At 42.9% G+C, this 22,638-nt stretch overlaps 1 protein-coding gene across 1 annotated transcript in view; it reads right to left on the bottom strand.

The window, feature by feature from the left end:
- GBE1 (1,4-alpha-glucan branching enzyme 1) overlaps nucleotides 1-22,638 on the bottom strand; it is a 115,566-nt gene that overhangs the window by 82,818 nt on the left and 10,110 nt on the right. The window contains exon 3 of the mRNA XM_075263547.1: nucleotides 7,277-7,446. Coding sequence (XP_075119648.1) covers nucleotides 7,277-7,446 — 170 coding nt within the window. The remainder of the gene's footprint in view (nucleotides 1-7,276; nucleotides 7,447-22,638) is intronic.

The raw sequence follows: 22,638 nt of genomic DNA on the forward strand, positions 1-22,638 counted from the left end.
ACGTTTTCCAAACCTGAGATTTTTTTTCTGGAGTGGCAAAAATCTGGTAAGAATGCTTTAAAAAAAATGGAAGTGTTAAGGGTGCAAATTTTTTAGGCAGGTGTGGAAAAATTCCAAAAAGAAAGAACACACAAAAAAAAAAGCGTTAAAGATAAAACTATTATTAATTGACAAAACAAAGAATGTAGAAAAGAAAAATCTAAATCCCATCAGTATTTCATTTGACCTTTGCCTTTTGGAACAGGAGTCCTGCTGGAAGTGATGATATGGCCCCCACAGATATAGTCCTGTTCTCAACATCATCCAGTCTGTCTGGGATGACAGGAAGAGAGAGAAGGATTGGAATAAGCCTACATCTACAGAAGATCTGGGCTTAGTTCTCCAAGATGGCGGAAACAACCTCCCTGCCGAGTTCCTACAAAAACTGTCTGCAAGTGTAACTAGAAAAACTGATGGAAAGGAACAAAAGGCAAAAGGTCACACCAAGTATTGATGGGATTTAGATTTCTGGTCTTCCACCAATTCTATCTGATTGTTTACCAATGGAGAGGACCATGAATGCATGAACCTTCTATACTCTGAAAGCCAGCCCTGATTCCCTTACTGTGATCAGATTATCTCCTCATATACGGCATGTAGTGCCCCTGTCTGATTATCTGGCTACAATAAGGGAATCATGTCTGGGTTTCTGACAAGTTCCGGTCCACAGAAAGTTCCTAAATTCATGGTCGTATAAGTTGGAAACTGTATTGTAAAGGATTCCAATTATTGCTTTATGATTCTGCAACTTCAGTTCTGGTTCTTAGAATGTTTGATTAAAAAAGGTGTAAGCTCAAACTCCACACCAGAGACCAACTGAGGGCGGGTTCACACCTGCGCCCGGTCTCCGCTTTTGGGTTCCCTTCTTCTGCCGAGAGAAACTGGATAGGAGACGGAAACCCGGTGGTCAGGTTTCAAGCCCATTCATTTGAATGGGTTGGCAAAGTGACCGCTGTGAGTGTCTTGTGCCTGTCCGTGGCGAATCCGTTTTTTTTTAACCAGACAAAATCTTGTAACAAACAACAGCTACGGACACTACTGACAGTCACGAACGGTAGTGTGAATGCCCCCTTACATCAAGGGTGTTTGGGGTTCTAAGGGTAGTCGAAATCCAGAATGCCAAAGTCATTCAGTCATGAATCAGGACAACAGACTGGCAGAAAAAAAATAAAAAATAAAATAAAATTATTTATTTTAAAAAAAAAATTCAAATTTGGAAAACCTTATTCATAAAAAAAATAAAATAAAAATATAATAATAATAATAATAATATTAAAAAAATATATACACTATATATATTTCACACACACACACACACACACACACACACACACACACACACACACACACACACACACGGCCTTTTACACAGAGATGATCAATGTAAATGAGACCATTCCCTCCTTTATCACCAAGATCCTTTAGGAGAAATTGTTTATAGGGAGACAAGTGCGGTAAAGAAGACTTTGTTATGTGAAAACACGATATCTCGTACAATATCTCGCTATTCTATGCATACCTTCCCGTCTCTCACTTTCTCTGCCTCTGTATACACATAGGAATAAATATATATATATATATATACAAGCAAATGAGATTTTGTATTAAGAAAAAAATAAAAAAAAAGACGACTTTTTGTTTGCCTGAGAATGGTCACACTGTGTATTGTATTTCATTTTGCACCGAATATAACATTAACCACCGTATTTACGATGAAAGATTTCTGTCAATATTTTTGCTCAAGGCAAGAGACAAAGGTAGAGGCTCGAAAGTTCACTCCGAGATTTAAATTCCTCTGTTCCAGACAAATAGAAAGCTACCCACCGCGAGTAGGGGAATGGTACAGGGAACAATAATCTATATGCAATAGGTAGAAAATGTACAAACAGCATCAATTTTACTGCTGCACCAGCAGGTTTCAGAGTAAATGTGATGGGTTCCCTGCAGGAAACATCTCTGCTGCCCTACAACGCAGAGATAAAGGGCTGACACATCCAGTTTTTTTTTCCATTGAAATGAGGAAAATAAGTTCCAAAAAAAAAAGTATTCTTCATAAGAATGTACTTTGCACATAAAATATCACCGTATTAAAAGGGTTGTAAAACCCTATGGAATAAATAGGCAGAATAAAAAAATACTGCAGACACTCAAGGCCTGGGAAAAAAACATCATCTCCGCCGTAACAATGGCTGACATGTTTGTGTTAGTAAACACAATAGACATGAAAGACGAAGATTCAGTTTGCTTGGATTTGGATATTTTTCCAAGGAACTTTATGGGTATGCTTGGGCAACGGAAGGCAATGTAAGTTTCAGTCTACTTTGTTAAAGGGATTCTGTCATTTAAAAAACCCCTTGGGTCAATGCAAACAGAGGTTTTTGGCACTGATTTTGACGCTGAATCCGCCTCAGAGTCAAAAAACCTCTGTGTGCACTGACCCTTTTTCAGCTAAACATAGGCCGGATTAGCCTTTAAAAAGGCTATTCAGGTGCTGCCTCTAGTCTTGCAAATGAGCCCCCGGCTTCTTGGAAGAACGAAGAAATAGTATATGTAAATGAGGCTCACCGAGCACCCTAGGCGATCCCCAGGACCTCCGAGCACCCCTCGCATCATACATCAGAAAGGCCCCTCCATTGCTTGTACTCCATATGCCCGCCTCCTCCAGATATCCTGTACCGCCCATGTCTTCTCTATTCTCACTCCAGCTGTTGAAATCTAGGGCATGCGCCGTATCGCTCCGTTCTGAGTAGTACTACGCATGTCTGAATGCCATTTTGTTGTAGAGAACTGAACTGTACAGGCATATGGAGCACAAGCAATAGAGGCGCGTTTTTGAGGTATGATGCGGGGAGGTGCTCGGAGGTCCTGGGGAACGCCCAGGGTGCTCGGTGAGCCTCATTTACACATGCTATTACTTCATTTTTCCTAGAAACCGGGCGGTCATTTGCAAGACTAGAGGCAGCACCTGAATAGCCTCTTTAAAGGCTATTCTGGCATAGGTTTAGCCGAAAAAGGGTTTTCTGAATGATAGAATCCCTTTAATGCTAAAATCAAAAGCAAAATTTGCCTCCCTTTGATTTCCAAGCTGTAGTTTATACAGCACAACTGTATTTCATTTTTTTTATGTCAAATCTACATAGGACACTAGACCATACAGGTTACTATACATTGCTATCCTGTGGGTGACTCTCTGGTAGAGTAAACTACACATTTGCAGCAGGTTCAGCTTCAAATTCCTCCCACAGAATTTGTACCAAATTTTTCACTTCCCAAAAATTGGAACTGAAGAGATTACTAATTGTCTTTCCAGCGGGACAACAGGTCATTTGCTTATAGCATATTCAGGGGAGTCTTCCATCTAGAAGAGATTGTCCATATTTAACATCTAAGGATAGGTGATAAGTGTCTGACCATTGGGGGTACTTCCTCTCAGACACCACACCACACCACACCACACCACACCACACCACACCACACCACACACACACCTTTCAAGAGACCATTAGTCTCCTGATAGATAACCACTACTTGACTGGAGTGGCAAGATGATTCAGGATTAAGCTGGGTGCAAGAGTCATACCGTCTTAGGTAAAGAATGTTGTCATTAACACGATGGTGTAATGCTGATGAGCAAATATGGTCCAAAAAAATCCAGACAGTATATAGCCTTTGTTGTCTAGACGTGTTCTGGAGATTGTGACTCGTTACATTATAGCCATTTATGATACTAGAAGCTACTACCCCCTTGTGGCTCCACTATTGTGGAGAACCGAGGCAGTATATAGCTGAAAGGCATAACAGAAGCTGAGAATAGCTGACTTATTGATTAAGTAAAGGGATTTTATCATTGGATACCCTTTTTTTCTGACTAACACATAGGGATAGCCTTAAGAAAGGCCATTCTTCTTCTGCCTTTAGATGTCTTCTCTGCGCCCAGTTTGGTAGAAACAAGTTCTGTCGCAGCACTGGGGGTGGTCCTCAGCGCTCAACAGCACTGGGGGTGTCCCCAATGCTGCGAGAGAAATATCTCCTCTATCATCTTCTGGAACACTCTCTCCCTGTGTCTTCTTCTGTCCTGGGTTTCAATCTTGTACGCCTCGGACCTCGGGCAGAGCCTTCTGCGCATGCCAGAGCCACAAGAAAATGGCCGTTTAAACTAGCTTGCTGTGTAACCGGCCATTTTCTTGTGGCCTGGGCATGCGCAGTAGGCTCTGCCTGAGGCCTAGAAGATTGAAACCCAGCACGGAAGACGACACATGGAGAGAGCGTTCCAGAAGAAGATAGAGGCGGTGCTGGAGAGTTCTCTCACAGCATTGCAGCCGACGCCAGTGCTGTTTGAGTGCTTGGGACCACCCCCAGTGCTGCAAAAGAATTAATTTGCATATTGAAGAAAACCCATATTTGTACCGAACGGCGGCGCAGAGAAGACATCTAAAGGTAGGAGAAGAATAGACTTTAAGGCTTTTTAATGCTTGAATCCCTTTAAGTTATACCGACTTCTCAGCTCGATGGAGAATATAAAGTTCAAAGTATACACTTTGATTTTTTTCTTGTTCTTCATTGGCCTGTTAAAACACTAAATTCTGATAATCTGTCACTCATTTCATTATTCATCCCTTTGGTACAATATTCCGTAAAACATATTGGGAACTTTAATGAGTATTACAATTTAACTAAGACCAAAGTTGCAATTTAAAGACAATGTCGCCCCGGAGGGCACTTCAAATACCTGCTACAAGGAAAACTTGTCTATTGTTTTACAGAAGCCATTTTTTTTTTTCCAGTCTACAAAACACAGTTGCGATTCAGAATGAGAAGATAATTTCTCGTCTTTTATTAATATTACTATTATAATTTTCTCGACCGCATTGTCTAACAGATTAGTTTAAAACAATAACTGTGCGCCACATTTTACTTTGATCATAAATCAGACTCGGATTTCGTTGAACCGTAATCTACACGGCGGTACAAACGCAAACAAAAATATATTAAATACGGTTGATTTGCTTAATTGTTTTCAGAAATGAATCCAACTTCAAAGAGCATCATTGGATTGTCACAATTTTGTTACTCATGGAAAGTTTTGAATATTAAATAAAAGAGGAAAAAAAAAAAAATCGAAACAAAAAGGCAAAAAAAAATAATAGTAATTGCAAGTCGTACGGTCGGAACAGGGTGAAGTGAATAATAAACGGCACGATAGAATTAGAAGAAAAATAAATATATTCAAGAAGTATCTGGTCCAAGGCCCCTGCACCTCCACTTCTGGCTTGTGTCTGACATAGGAGAGGATTTGTGGCGTTAGCCTGGACCAATGCCGTGTGTGCAGGTAGTTGGATGACTGACAGAGAGAGTTGCTATCCTAGCTATAGATCTTCTGTGGATGTAACTTGCTCCAATCCTTCTGTCACTTCATGTAGTCCCAGACAGACTGGATGATGATGAGATCAGGGCTCTGTCGGGGCCACATCATCACTTCCAAGACTCCTCCTCCAAATGGCAAAGGTCACACCAAATATTGATGGGATTTACGTTTACTAAACCCGGCCAAAGCAAAACAACTATTATACTGTGGGGTCTCTACAGAGTATAATAAGCGGAGCGCCAGGAGAGGTAATGAAAAAAAAAATTAATGTTATTCACCTTCCCTGAGCTCCAGAGTGGCTCTGTGCTCTGCAGGTGCTTCTGCCTTAAGTAAGAGACCGCTGATATGGCTTCAGGAGCCCCGTCCGACGTCATTATGCATAATGACACTAACGTTACCCCAGTGGTCGCCGATGTCAGGGAAAAGCGGTGAAGAGAACACAGAGCTGCCACAGAGCACAGGGAAGGTATGTTGATGGTCAACAGTGTCAAAAGCTGCAGAGAGGTCCAGAAGAATAAGAAGAGAGAAGTCACCATTGGATTTAGCCATTAGGAGATCATTGGAGACTTTTGTGAGAGCCGTTTCAGTAGAGTGCAGAGCGCGGAAACCAGATTGTAAGGGGTCAAGCAGAGAGTTAGAGAGATAGCGGATTAAACAAGAATAGACCAAGCGTTCCAAGAGTTTAGAGATGAAGGCGAGTTTAGAGATGAAGGCGAGGTTAGAGATGAAGGCGAGGTTAGAGATGAAGGCGAGGTTAGAGATGAAGGCGAGGTTAGAGATGAAGGCGAGGTTAGAGATGGGTTGATAGCAGCACAGGACGGGTCCAGGGAGGGTTTTTTTCAATAGCGGGGTTATAACAGCATGCTTGAAGGAGGATGGGAAGATTGCAGAAGAGAGAGAGTTTAAATATTTTAGTAAGGTAAGTCGTGATAGCAGGCAACAGAGATTGGAGAAGGTGTGAGGGGAAGGGATCACTACTGCAGATCGTAGGGCGAGATGAAGAAAGTAGCTGGGAGACTTACTCTTCTGTAACAGGTTCAAAAGATGAGAATGGACAGTCTGAAGTGCGGTTGGTGAGGGGATCAGAACTATGGTAGGTGTGGGAATCAATGCCACCTGGGGCTTGGGCAGTTATTTCCGGACGGATCTTATCAATTTTATCATGGAAATAGGTGGCCAGGTCATCAGCACTAAGGTCTGTGAATGGCGTCTGAACCTTGGGTGTGAGTAAGGAGTGAAAAGTTTCAAAAAGCCTTTCAGGGCTCTGGAGAGAGAAAAGATGAGAGCGGTGAAATAGTCTTGTTTGGCATGGTAAAGGACAGAACTATATGTTTTAAGCATAAATTTGAAGTGGAGGAAATCTGCAGGTGAACGTGACTTTCTCCACAGACGTTCAGCAGACCTAGAGCACCACTGAAGAAATCGTGTCTGTGGCATGTGCCAGGGTTTCTGCCTCCTATGTGGGACTTTAGGAGTGGAGGGGGAGCCACCTCATCTAATGCATTTTTAAGGGTTTCATTATAGTGACTGGTGGCCAGATTGGGACAGGAGATTGAGGAGATTGGGGACAGAGAGGACTGTAGAGTATCTGAGAGGTGCTGGGTGTCGATCGTACGCAAATTCCTATATGTGTGATGGGTAGGTGTATCTTGTGAAGGGGAGAGGGCACTGATGGTGAGAGATAGAAGATTATGATTAGAGAGTGACAGAGAAGAGCTAGTAAACTTAGAAACATATGAAAACTCATGCTACATGATCAAAAGACCTGGAAACCCTGGAAGGACACTAGATACAGCAATCGATAATCCAAGATCTATGTAATGAGCCAAACAAGAATGTCAGCATAGAGTCCAACTTTGTAAAAGTACTTACTGAAATCTCCGGTAAGGAAAAGCGCCTCGGCACCAGGGGCCCACTCTTTGCAGTAAATCCCTCCATCTGGCTGATTGTGGATACCAAATGACTGGTAACTTCTTGAGAACTTCTCCAGGCCTCCTTCGCATCCTTCAATTTTCTTCAAAAGCTCATCAAATAAAGTATACCTATAAATAAATTAGTCATTAGATGTTTTCTGAAAACAAAGCAGATTGTAGCCATAGCCAACCACTAACATCACTGGGTGGGACATACAAAAAACAAGAGCAAAATACCTTTGCAGTTCAAAAAGGTACAGAGGTAGAAGCCATTAAAAGGGGTCCGCAGAAGAGGCCAGGGGACGTGTAACACAATTATAACTCACCTGTCCTTGGTGCTTTGCGGTCTGCCGATACGGTCTATTTGGTCTCATGCCGTGCCCTCATCGGCAGAAGTCCTGCATCTGACATGACAGCTGAGACCAGTCAGTGGCTTCAGCTAGAAAGGAGTCGGTGAATTAGAAAATTAACGTCACCGTTGCCTTTTAGGATGACTGCAAAGTACACCGAACAGTGGAACTGAGACCAATGAGGGCAAAGCATGAGACCTATCGGAGAAAAGTGGCAGACATTGGCGTGACGGGGACAGGTGATTTTTTTTTTTTTTTTAACGTTACAACTTTCCCGGACTCCAGAGGGGTTTTGTCCAATTCCTGGACAACTCCTTTAAATTAAAGTTTAAATACAGCCTTTCCTGAATTTTGGTCCTAGCCCCATACATGGATCTGTGAAAATACACAGTTGCGTGTATGCGGCCATATAAAAGAATGGGTCAATAATGTGCTCGCTGTGAAAAACAGAGCTAGGAAATGGACAGTGCACACAGTCATGTGCAGGAGGCCTTAAACCTCGTGCACACGGTCATGTGCTATTGCAAGGTTTCCTGGATTGGACACCGACCCATTCATTTTTATCGGGCCTACGTACAATAACGTGTTTAGTGCTCAGTTCATGCAGACTAGCCCATAGAAGTCTATGAAGAGAAGCCAAAGTAATCAGTGCAATGGAAAAAGGATGACACATTGATGCAATACTGACCGATTTGGCAAACATACAGCACCGATACCGAATACACATGGACCACAAAAACTGAACAGTCATATTTTGCAGACAGCAAATTGTACACGGTTCTGTACAGGATGCCCGAGAATATTTTTGAGAGGATTTAAAGAGGACCTTTCATATTCTCAAAAAAAGAGGGCATGTTATATACCATTGCAAAGCTATTGATGCACTGAATTAAAGGGGCTCTATCAGCAAAATCATGCTGATAGAGCCCCACATATTCGTGAATAGGCTATTCAGGCACCGTAAATGTTATATTAAACTACCCCCCCCCCCCCCCGTTTTAAAATAATAACCTAAAAAAGAATGTGCTCTACTTACCGAACGTGCACGCTGGGTGGGCATTCAGGGTTTGTCTTCATCTTCGTCCACGGCTCTTCTTCCTCCGATGTCCTCCGGTCCCTTCCTCCTCCGGCGCTCGCGAACTGACACTGATAAAAAAAAAAAAAAAACGGCCTGGGCGCCTGCGCAGTAGCCGTAGTAGAAGCCGCATGCTACTGCGCAAGCGCCCAGGCCATTTTTTTTTATATCAGTGTCAGTTCGCAAGCGCCGGAGGAGGACGGGACCGGAGGACATAGGAGGAAGAAGAGGCGTGGATGAAGAAAACGACACACCCTGAATGCCCGCCCAGGGTGCATGATGCGTAAGTAGAGCACATTCTTTTTTAGGGTATTATTTTAAAACTGGGGGGGGGGGTAGTTTAATATAACATTTACGGTGCCTGAATAGCCTTTTTAAAGGCTATTCACGCATATGTGGGGCTCTATCAGCATGATTTTGCTGATAGAGCCCCTTTAAGCACACAGAGTTTTGCTGGTACCTTTCTCCGTTGTAGAGATTTTGGTGCAATTCTTTTTGGGTACGGATATTATTAGAGGTGCTGCAAGAGAACTCATTTGCAGCGTCATCACCGGGCACGGGGAACTCCCTCTTTATAGTCCAAGACAACAAAACTGTGCCATCAGGAGAGCATTCCCTAACTGTTTGGCGATGACGTTGAGTTGTTAGGCGGCCACTACGCTGATATCAGTAGGCAATGCTAACAGCACCGATATCTCCAGAATGGGGGTAGATACCAGCAAAACTTACACTGTGCTGAATTCTGTGCAGACAGCTTTGCAATGATATGTAACATGCTCCATCTTTGAGGACATGTATGTACCTCCACCGAGTCACCACGCTACCTACAAAAAACGACGAGGAACAAATACAAACAATACATAAACTCTGATGAATTTTCTTCCCAATCCATACAATTAAACTAATTAATATGTTTTTCTGATTAGTCATCGTTTAACTACAGACAGGCGTCATCTAGCTGTCAGGTATTCCTAGCAACAAGCCTGTCAAAGAAGATGTGGCAGCTCAGCTCAAAGCGAGCACTGTGCTGCGCGCCGACAACAAGAAGGCGAGATTGACAGCAGCCACAGGCATGGCTCCCGCGCTCCAGCCTGCATTATTAATCAGATTTTCCTAAAAATAAATTGAACTAAAAACATTTCTTTAACCATTAAGGGATCTTAACATGCGGAATACGACCTCGCTCACAACCAAGAACTTCTTCAGTGGGGAATTTCAGCTATTTAATTCATCCCTTTTAGGTAACTTGGCACAGAATCAACCAGGACATTCATGTGGGTGAAAATCAATCTGCGCAAAATTACTTGTTCTCATGGTTTCTAATTTGGTTTTGCAATTTTAGCAATAAGAGTTTTGCAATCAGCACAATCGATTTACAAGCGGCACAAGTCGCAGTGAGGTAATACACTTGCATCCTCTAGAACCATCAAATCTGCACAGCCAGAAAATTGTCTTTATGGGAAAAGTCGGCTCTTTCAGACATTTCACTGTAAACAAATCTGCTGCCATCGAACAAGGACTCGCTGCCGTTTGGTCTCCAAAGGGAGAGATTATAGGGCTGATAAATACTTAGGGGGAGATTGCTGGCCATAAAACCGTATCATAGGACTGCCGCTATGGGCCGGGTCAGCTTCACTTTTGACAAGCTTTACAAATTTGCCCCATAAAGTCTATTTGTACAGGAAAACACGGCCGGTTTCCTATTCCAGTATTATGTAGACAAATGTTTTCGACCAGAGGACCAGGAGCTTCAAGTAAAATCTTTAAACAGGGTCTCTCTCATGTTGTAGAGAGGCTTTAGAGCCCCCTCAGGCTCCAGGGCCCAGTACAGTTACCTCTGCACCCCCTTGCCAGAAGACCAAAGTAAAGGAACCGCGCTTCACCCGATAGATGGATAGCAAACCTCTTTATTAAAGTTCAAGACAACACAACGCGTTTCGGGCTTCAATTGTCCTTTCTCAACTATAAATGAACTGCTGTGGGTGGCTGGATGTGTCCCACCCACAGCAGTTCATTTACACTTGAGAAAGGGCAATTAAAGGGGTATTCCGACGTCGCATACTCACCAGTCTTCACTGCTGTAAAATCTTCTTTCTTCCTGGTTTCTTGCATCATTTGGTGGGCGGGGTTTCACAGGCAACCTGCCGTTTAGCTCCGCCCCAAAATTAACATGTAGCTCCGCCCACCGCATAGCGTGATCCTACAGAGCGGCTGAAGGGCCTGTTATGTTATCATAGGTCCTTAAAGAGGACCATTCATCATTTTGCCCACAGGCAGTTCTATATACGGACGGAAAGCTGACAGTGCGCTGAGTTCAGCGCACTGTCGGCTTTCCCGATGTGGGCCCAGTGTGAAGAGCTTACGGTCCCGGCTCACACAGTACAGCGCGATTGGCTGTGCTGTGAAGAAGGACGTCTCTGGCTAACTGTCAGAAACTCCCTTCTGACCATAGAAGAGCTACGGTACCGGACCGTAAGCTCTTCACACTGGGCCCACATCGGGAAAGCCGACAGTGTGCTGAACTCAGCGCACTGTCAGCTTTCCGTCAGTATATAGAACTGCCTGTGGGCAAAATGATGAATGGTCCTCTTTAAACACTATATGCACAATATTGGACTATGAAGTACAGGCAGGAGCAACTCCATTCTGTGTTACATACAGAGACTGCCTGTCTCTGCCATAATGAACACAATTGAATTAGCTAGCCTGATAACTGGGAGAACAGAAGAGGAGTTCAGAAATGAAAGCAGCTCCTCTCCTCTATCAGAGCAGGAAGCTAGGTCACATGGTGTAGACACAGGAAAAGCTAGAAACACAGGCTCGTCCCGTGCACTTAGTCCCTCCTCCCTCCCCCCTGAGAGTAGGCAGATACATCACTTGACTTTTGAGCAGATAAGTCAGGGATGTGTCAACAATGAATTGAATAAAGTAAGATAGTGGAGAAACAAAGCAGTTTTGCTGAAGCAGTGTATTTAGGAAAAGTCTTACATCCACATTAACAAGCAGTATAGATAAGATCCTTGTGATGGGACAACCCCTTTAAAGCCCAAAGCGCGTTGTGTTGTCTGGAACTTTAATAAAGAGGTTTGCTATCCATCTATTGGGTGAAGCGCGGTTCTTTTACTTTGGTCCTCTGGTAATTCGATTGACACCACTCGTGATAAGGTTCCTGCTGCTCCATCTCACCCAGGAAGGAACCCCCTGTGAAACGTTCTAAGGCTGTGCCATATACAGTTTGGTGCTATTCTTCTTTTTGTCTGCACCCCCTTGACATAGTGAAATAGTGCAAAAATAGGAAGTATGCTAATATACCAAAACATAAACTATTAGGGATAAGGAAAAGGTTTAAGACCACTTAATCCTTACTAGAGAGGAGCGAGAAGTGAAATATTCGAAAATTCGAAATTCGAGTAGACCTCATTATTCGACTATTCGTTCGAATACTGAATCCCATTATAGTCTATGGGAAAAATATGCTCGTTTCAGGGAAACCAAAATTCAACAAATTGTAGTCGCCAAGTCCACAATGACACCTCAGGAATACCTAGTCGATCGAATACTACTCGCTCATCTCTAATCCTTACCAACTTAGTGGACAATGGCTGCACAATTTTAACCGTTTTCTGACCCCATGAATCCGGCAGTCTCTGCTGCATTATAGAGAAGACCCAGCACCAATGGCCACCATCAAAGCCAACACTCATCGCAGGCAGTACTCCTACAGACGCCTCTGACAAATTCCCCCCCCCCCCCCCCAAGTATTTTACTAAATGTATATAAGGTAATAACCCTCTAACGTATGTGCCCATTAGCCTCGATAGACTCATTACCATATTTTCAGTTTTTTTCCCATGTAAACTCAGATTCAATGGCAGACAGCGTTTCGGTTACCAGTCATTTCTCGCTAACCTTCTCACGCTATTCTCTAACACTTCATAGCATGCCCTACACACGCTCCCTTTTCTTAAAATCCTTCATGTTTTCACCTTTTATTATATCTGATCACAATGATTTCTGACATTGCTTTCTTCATCTTGAACAAGCCAAGATTTCACCTTGTCTTTCTAGTATATACTTGAGTCTATTGAGAGACCTTTTCATAGAATGGTATGAAAAAATAACATTGATAAAAATAAAAGTATTTGCCAGTCTAGCTGGATCGAGTCTGTCTCATAGCATTGGCGCACCTTCCGCACAGCTACTTGTGTATTATAAAGTGTAGAAGGCGTTACAAGATTTTTATATTTTAACACTCATGTAGCGTTGTAGGGAATTCAAATACAGAGAAATTTCATAGAGACGATCACCCAAAATTGCATTGAAAAATATGGTCTTCTAGACCCCCCCCCCTCCAACTAAAATTTGCGGTCGGTTCATTTGCTGTGTTTTCATTGCTAAAAATCAACCATTACGGCCAAAAAAAATCTAATGCGAGAGTGGTGGGGAACGCCTCCTCCCCTCCTGATGGTGCTCGTCCATAGAAGACATCGCAGGGCGGTAAGCAAGGCCTCCTCTCACAGTACAGCACTAAAGACGCTGCTGTGAGGAAGAGCGTTCCTGACTGTCAGAAACACCCTTCTGACAGTGAAGCGCTGCTGTGCTGGCACCGACAGCTCTTCACCAGGGACGCAGAACGGGAAAGCCGGCTTTCTAGCGGTGTATTAAACCACATGTGCCCCAGGTGACGAAAGGTCCTCTTTAATTCACATTGTCTTCTACAAGCCTTGCATGGTCCTTTGGCTGTTTTAGAGTGAGAAAGAGTTAAGGAGCAGGTTCTCCTCCATTAACTGCATGCAATATATAGCAGTTAGTTTCTGTCCACCTGCTCAAATAGAAATACAAACTACAGATAGGAGTTCTGCCGTTTGCAGGCTCTAAGCAATTTCTGAATACAAGCCAAAGAATATTAATATCCAGCAATAGTATTATTCTCTATGTACAGGTTAAAATGTTTACTATTAATATAAGCACAGTCTTTTTGGCTTAGCTACACTTTAAGATTGGTTAGATGTTTATTGATTTCCCTGTGAACCAGCTTGAGTAATAAATCGTCCCATCCAAGTGAATAGCACAATCCTGCAATACTGAAAATAGCCACTATCAAGTTCAGTGCCCACAGCAATGATGGAGATGCCTCCCTTTAAAGTGGACCCTTCTCCGCCACCACTTCTTTAAACTCTTAGCATCTGTTAATAAGCGACGCTGTACTGATTGCAGCGCAGTTGAGAGATTACTTATTATGTTTACTAGAAATCAAATATGCACAGTAAATGTATATTACATTACACAGGAGAACACTTACATGCTGCTAGGCCTGAGAACAGACTTGTAGTAAACTCAATGTGTTTACATATAAGATAACACAATGTCTGAGCCTTTATCACTAAACAGCAATTAGATAACCTGATTGCCCAGATCGCAGAAAAGAGAACAGCTCTGAAAGTAATACAGAGGACTCAGACCCCCTCTCCTCCAGAGAGCAGCAAGTCATGTCATTGTCCTGGATCAGAAAACAGGCTGGGTACCTTGACAATGATCAATAAAAAATGGGGGGGGGGGAATAATTTCACATCACAGGTAAATGAAGCAGCGTTGCTTAAGCAATGTATTTAGGAAAAGGAAAAACTAAATATATTATAGATATAGGGTAATTGAGATTGGAATACCCCTTTAAACAGTGGTGGTACCAAGAGATGGACCCCAGCCAATTTAAAACGGATTGCCTTATGTTAAAAAAAAACAAAAAACCATAAGAACCACAGGAACCTGTAAATTGGAGATCAATGACTTCTAATGAAAAGTGTTGTGGGCATGCTCTGTGACCTCCGTAAAAGTCAGTGTGCAGGAAAGGAGAGAAGGTAAGCTATGAATATCAACATCTCTAAATGGTTTGATCCTATATAGCTTCCTTGCAGAAATCTCTAATTCCTGGACAACCCCTTTAAATATATTTAAGAATTTTAGGGATTTTTTTTTTTTTTTTTCATTTTTCATGTTCTATGGTTTCAAAAATAATGTGTTGCAATCTGTCTTGCCGCTACACAGAACAGGGCCGTTTCCTGCTCCATACTCTGTATCAGCTGCTGAGAACAACCAATTAGGGGTGTGACCGATATCAAACCCCCAGGGCTCTGATACTGATATGCTTATGATAGGTTATAAATATTTATAGTCTGGAAAATCCCTTTAACCCATTCTCCAGTATCTGCCATACCATTGTGGCGGATGTTGGGTCTTTAAACATGGTGCCCACTTAGCAGCAGAGCAGATGCCCCTAACCGTCGGGTCTCTGCTATTCTGTATAGCAGAGACTCAGCAGTAATGCCTGCAATCGGGGCTCCAATCATAAATTTAAATGGCCACCCAAGCTACAAAAAAAAGTATCTCCCCACTGTGGTGCCACCCGATCTCTTCATTTGTTCTTCTGATACAGTTGTCATGTGGCAAGTGTCCGAGAGTCGACTTGTGTTCATGACAGCCAGGAATGTTGTGCAGGACTTTATACGACTATTGAGGCTTGTCTGTGGCAGACCTCAATAACTATATGGACATTTCCCCATAGACTGCAATACATCTGTATTGCAGTCTATAGGACAAGCAATCTAAAGATGGTAGGGTCAGGGGTAAAAACACATTTAAAAAATAAATAAAATTAGAAATACAGAAACTCTTGGGCACTACTAATGTACCAATATTATAGGGGTTGCCCGAATGTCACATCTATCCACACGTTGTGTGTGGCACTGCAACTCATCCCAATTCACTTCAACAAAATAAAGCTACAATAGCAGACGCAACCCATGACGAAATACCGGAGGAATATGGCACAGAGTTATCCTTCAATGGCTGTGAACCACTACGGCATAATAGATCTAGATAGATTTGTGTTATACGAAGAGCATACACTACGTAAAAGATTCCTTTACATTTCTGCAACACTTTTCTCTTGACCTCAGGTTTAGTTTACATTTCAACAAATACATCAAATGCACAAAAAAAAAAATGGCATCCTAATGGGGTTAAGAAGAGGAATCGCAGGAAATAAAAAGTAACCTGCAAAAGAATTGAGGCTTAAAAGGAATCAGCAAAATCCGAACATCGAGTAAACCAGGAAAAAGTATTCAGGTCTGAAATGATAGTTATTGAATTGTGTCTCTGACACCAGGGAGCTACAAATAGTTTCCATCACATATACTGTAAAACAGATCTTAATTTGAGTGGGGGGGGGGGGAGGGGGGAATATTAAGTGAGAATAGCAGACAAGGAGGGCTGTTAGCCCATGTTTCATATTACACAAGAGAAAATATACTGAAAGGTCAGCGGAACAGTTACAGCGTTGCCCTTTTCCAAGATAATCAGCAGAGCATGTAGCACAGACGTGGAAGGGAACGTGACTGGAAAAAAAAAGAAGAAAGCGCCACTCTACCGGGAAGGTGGAAGCGCACAATAGGGAAGAAGGGCACGAAACACGGATTCTCCATTTATTTTTTTACTATACTCCAACAGAAAGCAAAAAAAGACTGAGCTTTCAAGGTCAAAATCGGAGATTTGCAACCAGCTGTTATGGTACAAGGATATGGCGGCAATATGGGAGCTGAACTACGCAGAATATCAAGAGGCAACTCGGAAAAGGACAGTTTTCCCCTAGGCCAGTGATGGCAAACCTTTTAGACATGGAGTGCCCAAACTTTAACACTGTGCGGACCCACAATTGTGGACAGTTACGGACAGTATGTAATAATATCACTTGTCTGCTATAAGACAGATACTATGTGATAAAATAGTGAAGGGCCCCCACGCACTACAATCTCCTCCACTGTGGTTGATACACAGTACAATTTGCTCCACAGTGAGCCCCACATAATGTAATCTGCTGCAACCTGGCCCACATAGTATAATATGTTCCACAGATAGGTGCCCACAGAGGGGGCTCTGAGTGCCACCTCTGGCACCCGTGCCATAGCTTCTCCGTCATGGCCGTAGACTATGTCTACATGTCCCAGGGTGCCATTCAAGGGGACAACCGATGGTTAATTCTGATCAATATAAAGTGGGTCCTATGCTGTGTGGTTACACCGGAATAGAACCCATTAGAAGCCCCTTAAGAGGCAAGTGCATGACAGAATGCATGGAGATGTCAGAGTCATGTGAGCGCCTTCTGCGGCAAAATGGGCCCCAACTCGGATGCACATCTGGTCTTGTGTGTGTATAGGATCTTAGACTACGTTCACATGGTAGAAAATTAAGATAAATTGGAGATCAACCTCCGCCTCAGGTCTCTTCATTTTTTCTTTCCGCTGCAGCTTTCAGTCAATGGAATAAATGGGCCTAAGCAGCAGACTGTCCCAAGCTACGAAATCTGTGGCAAGATGGTGCAGGGCGCTTATTTTTTCAGCATCTTGCTCCAATCTCCAGCAATCAGCAGCATATTCAACCATGTGAATGGGCCACTGGGTATGTTCACATGGTTGAATTTGGAGTATGTCACCAAAATCCGGCGTATCAACCCAGCTCAGCAGATAGAAAAGTTAGGGTCACCTGATTCAAATGGTTTTCCCCATATGAATTGGTGCCTCACTCTTTTTGCGGCCAATAGGCAAATGAGCACTTTGGAGCAAACAGTGCATTGCCATTGCTCCTAGTGGCCTGTGTGAAGAATACAAGCCCTCATTCCTCCAATTACTGCAAACACATCTGGATTTTGAAGATAACCAAGGACAGAACCTCCCTAGTAACCAGGAGTGAGCAGCGAATTAACTAGAAAGGAGACACCTTGTAACAGGAACTTTAGAGATGTTCATGCAGAAAATAACTTTTTTAAATAAAGTGCATTACATGTCGATTCAGATCTACATGCTCTATTAAAGGAGACTGTCGTCTGAAAAGTTAGGGACAGCTGAAGTAATGGTTCGATTATTTTAAGTCATAATGACAAGGCTGCAATGCTAGTGAAATTCTTCAGCTGTTTCTAAGTTTTTTCCATTTATACTGCTGGTCCTGGGCATTTGTTATGCAGGACCTGTAACATGGTCCTATTCACAAAGGTCTTTGCTACCTATAGAGAATCTCTCTAATCAGATTCTTAAAGGGACATCTATAAGTACCTTTATGTGAAAACTCCTAGGTATAGCTATAACATATGTAAAGATTGGGTAAGGGGGGGTATCATCACTCCTTGGGGAGAGACCACCATATAGGTGTGTGGAGACTTATTAAGCCTTTAGCACTCCACTTTGCAAGGGACTATGGGAAGAATATGCAAATCTGTCTTCCATGATGTAATTAGGAAGTCAGGTGCCTCAGTGTTGCAAACCAATAGAGGGCGCTCACTGGAATGTGCAAGCCTGTCTTCCCTGATGTAATTAGGAAAGCATCATGCTCGACCTTCCAAGAGGCCTTTGCTTTGCAATGATGCTGGGATTATTACCAGGTATAGTCTCTCAACCGAGGACGGCCGTTTCGATGTGGTTGCATCTCGTCAGCTCGATGTAAAGAAGACTATATAACCTACCTGCAATGTGGAGTGCTAAAGGCTTAATAAGTCTCCACACACCTATATGGTGGTCTCTCCCCAAGGAGTGACAATACCCCCCTTACCCTGTCTAAGCCTCTCACCTCTAACAGGTTATAGTCTTTTCTACATCGAGCTGATGAGATGCAACAATATCGAAACGGCCGTCCTCAGTTGAGAGACTATACCTGGTAATAATCCCAGCATCATTGCAAAACAAAGACCTCTTGGAAGGTCGAGCATGATGCTAAAGGGAGCTGCCTTAATTGGGCTATTTTCATTGAGATTCTGTCTTCCTAATTACATCAGGGAAGACAGGCTTGCACATTCCAGTGAGCGCCCTCTATTGGTTTGCAACACTGAGGCAGCAACTGACTTTGTAATTACATCATGGAAGACAGATTTGCATATTCTTCCCATATGTAAAGATTGAGAGTCCTCAGTAGTTGATACCTTTTTTAACTGCTAACAAAAAATGATGACGGATTGGAAGCTTTCGAGACTGCTCAGGTCTCTTCATCAGGCCCAGATAACATAACATAGGGACACAGGGTATACTATATATACACTTTTACAGAATACGGTTACAAAATATTATTTTTACACCGTAAGCAATAAACTCTTTAGTTTCAAAGCACAAAAGTTCAAGCTTTAACCTTAAAAGCAAACATGAGGGAGATTTGGCATGAAAGCACATTGTTATAGGATCACAACAAATCCACACGTCTAAAGCCGTAAAAACCATACACTGGAAATAGGATTTAGCTAAGCAGTAATGTGCTGAAATGTAGTGTAAACGCCTCAGTGACCCCATAATGTCATGTCCAGTTTTCGACTTTAGCAATTGGTCTAATTTAGAGTCAAAATGTTTTTTTTAATTTGGTTTTTTAATCCAATTTGAAAAGTTTGCGGCGTCGTTCTATTTACTGAAGCAGACAGCAAGGTCACTTAGAAATGGAATCTGTCTGGTCATCCATTCAGACGAGGGTCAACGGCAATTATGAGGGCTAGAGAGGCGACAAGACAATATTTTTAGAACACTTACAGACCTGCTTTGTCATCCAAAAATCTTACAAGGAGAATGCCATGTAGTAGCCAGCATCGTGACCTTTGTCTGAATCTTAAAGGCTACTTGATAGACTTATAAATGAACAACCTTTAAAATTAGGCGGCCTTTAAAATCATTTACGAAATTAAGTTAGACGAGCGGGGGTGCGATAATAATGAATGGAATTATATCGAAATATAGAAGAGTCCATGCAATACAGACATGAATGGCTTACGAGACAAAGTCGCACCACGGATGACCTTTAGTTCCCTTCTTCTTACGTCTACAAAAATTCTTAGCCTTTACTTTGGAACACTTGTTACTGACATGTTAAATAAGAAGGTCAACAGGGAGACCCCTGACCAAATTCTAGAAAGGCAAACAACAATAATAATCATAAAATTAAGGAATAGTACCGTATATACTCGAGTATAAGCCGACCCGAGTATAAGCCGACCCCTAATTTTACCACAAAAAACTGGGAAAACTTATTGACTCGAGTATAAGCCGAGGGGGGGGGGATCCACCATTGCAGATAAAAAGTCTTGTCATGTGCGTTGCAGCTTAGTAACTCCATATTAGGATCATAGTAATAGCAGTTAACCCCATCATGTCCCTCACATTAACCCCCTGTGTGCCTCACATAAGAGTTACTGATATGTGGGACATATGGAGGTAATAATTAGGTATCTTCATAATTAAGGTCCTTCATTAGTAGCCTCATGTGTCTCACATATTAGTAACCCTTATATGGGGCACACCAGGGTTAATACTATTGAAATGCCCCATTAAGGACACATAACCTCTATCTACAGTGACCTGCGTATATTCCCTGCTATGGGCTGTTGGTGCTGCCTGAGTTGGCAGGCCGGGTAGCCCCAGTGAATGGAGTCGGTCACACACATTTAGGATATCTGCTATAGCACAGCCATGACCATAACCAGCAATAGTCCAGAGCTGACTCGATGGCTAGGAGAGAGTTTTTGGCATACTTTGACTGCACATGCCCGCAAACCACAAGGAAAATGGCTGCTTACACAGTAAGTAAGCGGCCATTTTCTTGTGGCCTGTGTGCATGCGCAGTCGGCTTTGCCCGAGGCCTAGAAGTTGGACCCCCAGCACCAGAAGAAGACGCGTGAAGAGCTCGTTCCTGATCAAGATGGAGGCGGCGCTGGAAAGTTCTCTTGCAGCATTGGGGAATCCCCCAGTGCTGTTTGAGCGCTGTGACCTGCCCCCAGTGCTGCGAGAGAACTCATTTACATACCGACGAAAACCGGGATTTTTACCGAACGGCAGCGCAGAGAAGACATGTAAAAGTAGGAGAACAATAGCCTTAAGGCTATTCCTACGTATGATTGACAAAAAAAAAAAAATATATAGATTTTAATGGTAGAATCCCTTTAAGAAATCTGACAGTAGATTGTAATAGAATTTCTATTAAAGGAAAAAAAAGCTAAATCCAAAAAGCAAACACTTTGCAAGATATTCGGAGGTCAGGGTCGAGGGTTTGCAATCAGATGTTGAAAAGTGAGTGAAGCAACTCCTACAAACAGATAAAACATTACAACACTGTTTCATGTCTAAATAACCGATTCCTCAATATTGCATAATTCACTAATAATTCATCACCTCTACATAAAACTAGGGAACTACAAGAATAGCCAACGCCAAGTATAGTGTTATACATGGCTGGCTACTGAAAATAATAGCTGGCCATGTAATATAGGACCGGACCCGGGACCCCAAAGTAGGAAGTACTGCCTATTAGAATAGGATACAGATGAGCCCTTCTGTAATATCCATAATCCCCATTAGGCAGGAATATAATCTTAGTCGTTTCCACAAACTACCCTCATAGAAGATATATACGGTACTATAAAGCCAAGGCCCCACGGGACGTCCCGCAGCAAAAAAGCGCTGTGGGAAAGACTTCTCCTCTGTGGACTCTGTTACAATTCTAACTATAGGGAAACCACCGGTGTTTCCATAGGTATAATTGACATGCTGCAATTTCCCATATAGGGGCTCACAATCACGGGGAGAACATATAAACTCCTTGCAGATGTTGTTCCTGACAGGATTTGAACCCAGGACTCCAGCGCTGCAAGGCTGCAGTGCTAACCACTGAGCCACCGTGTTGCCCCTTGCATTGCAGTTTATACCGCAAAGTCAGCATAGGGAACTACATGTTCCTATTCAAGTAATAGAATCACTACAATTCCTCCTGCCGCTATGCAGTGAACGAGGCTACACCTGCGGTCCAATTATTTGGATAGGAGCAGCCTGCACACCTGTCCACTAATAGCTTTCAGCACCTAGAGACTGCTGCACCAAGCTGATCTGTGCTGGGTCCAGTTGTCAGACCCCCCACAGATCACATACTGAGGACCTGTGCTGTAGATAGGGCATCAGTATGAAAAATAAATGATGTCCTTTGCCAGTCTTTGGTATCCAGCCCTCAAAAATAAGTCAACATGTGTGAACAGTCAAAGTGTGAACATGGCACGTTGTTTATTTATTTTTTAATCTAAGGACTCGTTCACATCTGCGGCCCGGTCTCCGTACTTAGGTTTCAGTTTCCTGCCTAAAACACAGGCAGGAGACGGAAACCTGCAGACTTTCTCACCCATTCATTTGAATGGGTGAGAAAGCTGTCCGGCCGTGCGCGGCAGTGAGCGTTTTGCGCTCTCCGCCGCGAAACCGGGTTTTATAATCCGGACACAGAGTCAGACATGCACTACTCTGTGTCCGGATAAAAAAATCCGGTTTCGCGGCGGAGAGCCTAAAACGCTCACCGCCGCGCACGGCGGGACCCGGTCTATGGTTTCCGTCTTCTGCCATGCAGAAGACGGAAACCATAGAACGGAGAACCCAAACGCAGGTGTGAACCCAGCGTAAGCATATGGGTTTCTTCTTCACCATTAAATTCACTTGGACAAATCCGCAACAGAAACTGACTTGCGGCAGCTCTTTGCATCCTTTAGTAGGTGTCGCGCATCTGATTCTAGTGCAGTTACTAAGCCATAATTTGATAAATAATAATTTATTTTAATTTTTAAATTCATATATAATATTTTTAATATACACCGTATATACTCGAGTATAAGCCGACCCGAATTTTACCACAAAAAAACTGGGAAAAGTTATTGACTCGAGTATAAGCCGGGGGGGGGGGGGGGGGGAATGCAGCAGCTACTGGAGAATTTAAAAAATTAAAATGGTCAGAGTTTTTGGGTGCAGTAGTTGCTGGGGAAGGGGAGGGGGTGTTTTGGTTGTCTGTCTGCCCCTTCCCTGAGCTTGAGGACTGTTTTTTCTTCCTCCACTTGGAATTAAGCCT

This window comes from Leptodactylus fuscus, chromosome 2 (assembly GCF_031893055.1).
Source record: "Leptodactylus fuscus isolate aLepFus1 chromosome 2, aLepFus1.hap2, whole genome shotgun sequence".
In the NCBI taxonomy this organism is placed as follows: domain Eukaryota; kingdom Metazoa; phylum Chordata; class Amphibia; order Anura; family Leptodactylidae; genus Leptodactylus; species Leptodactylus fuscus.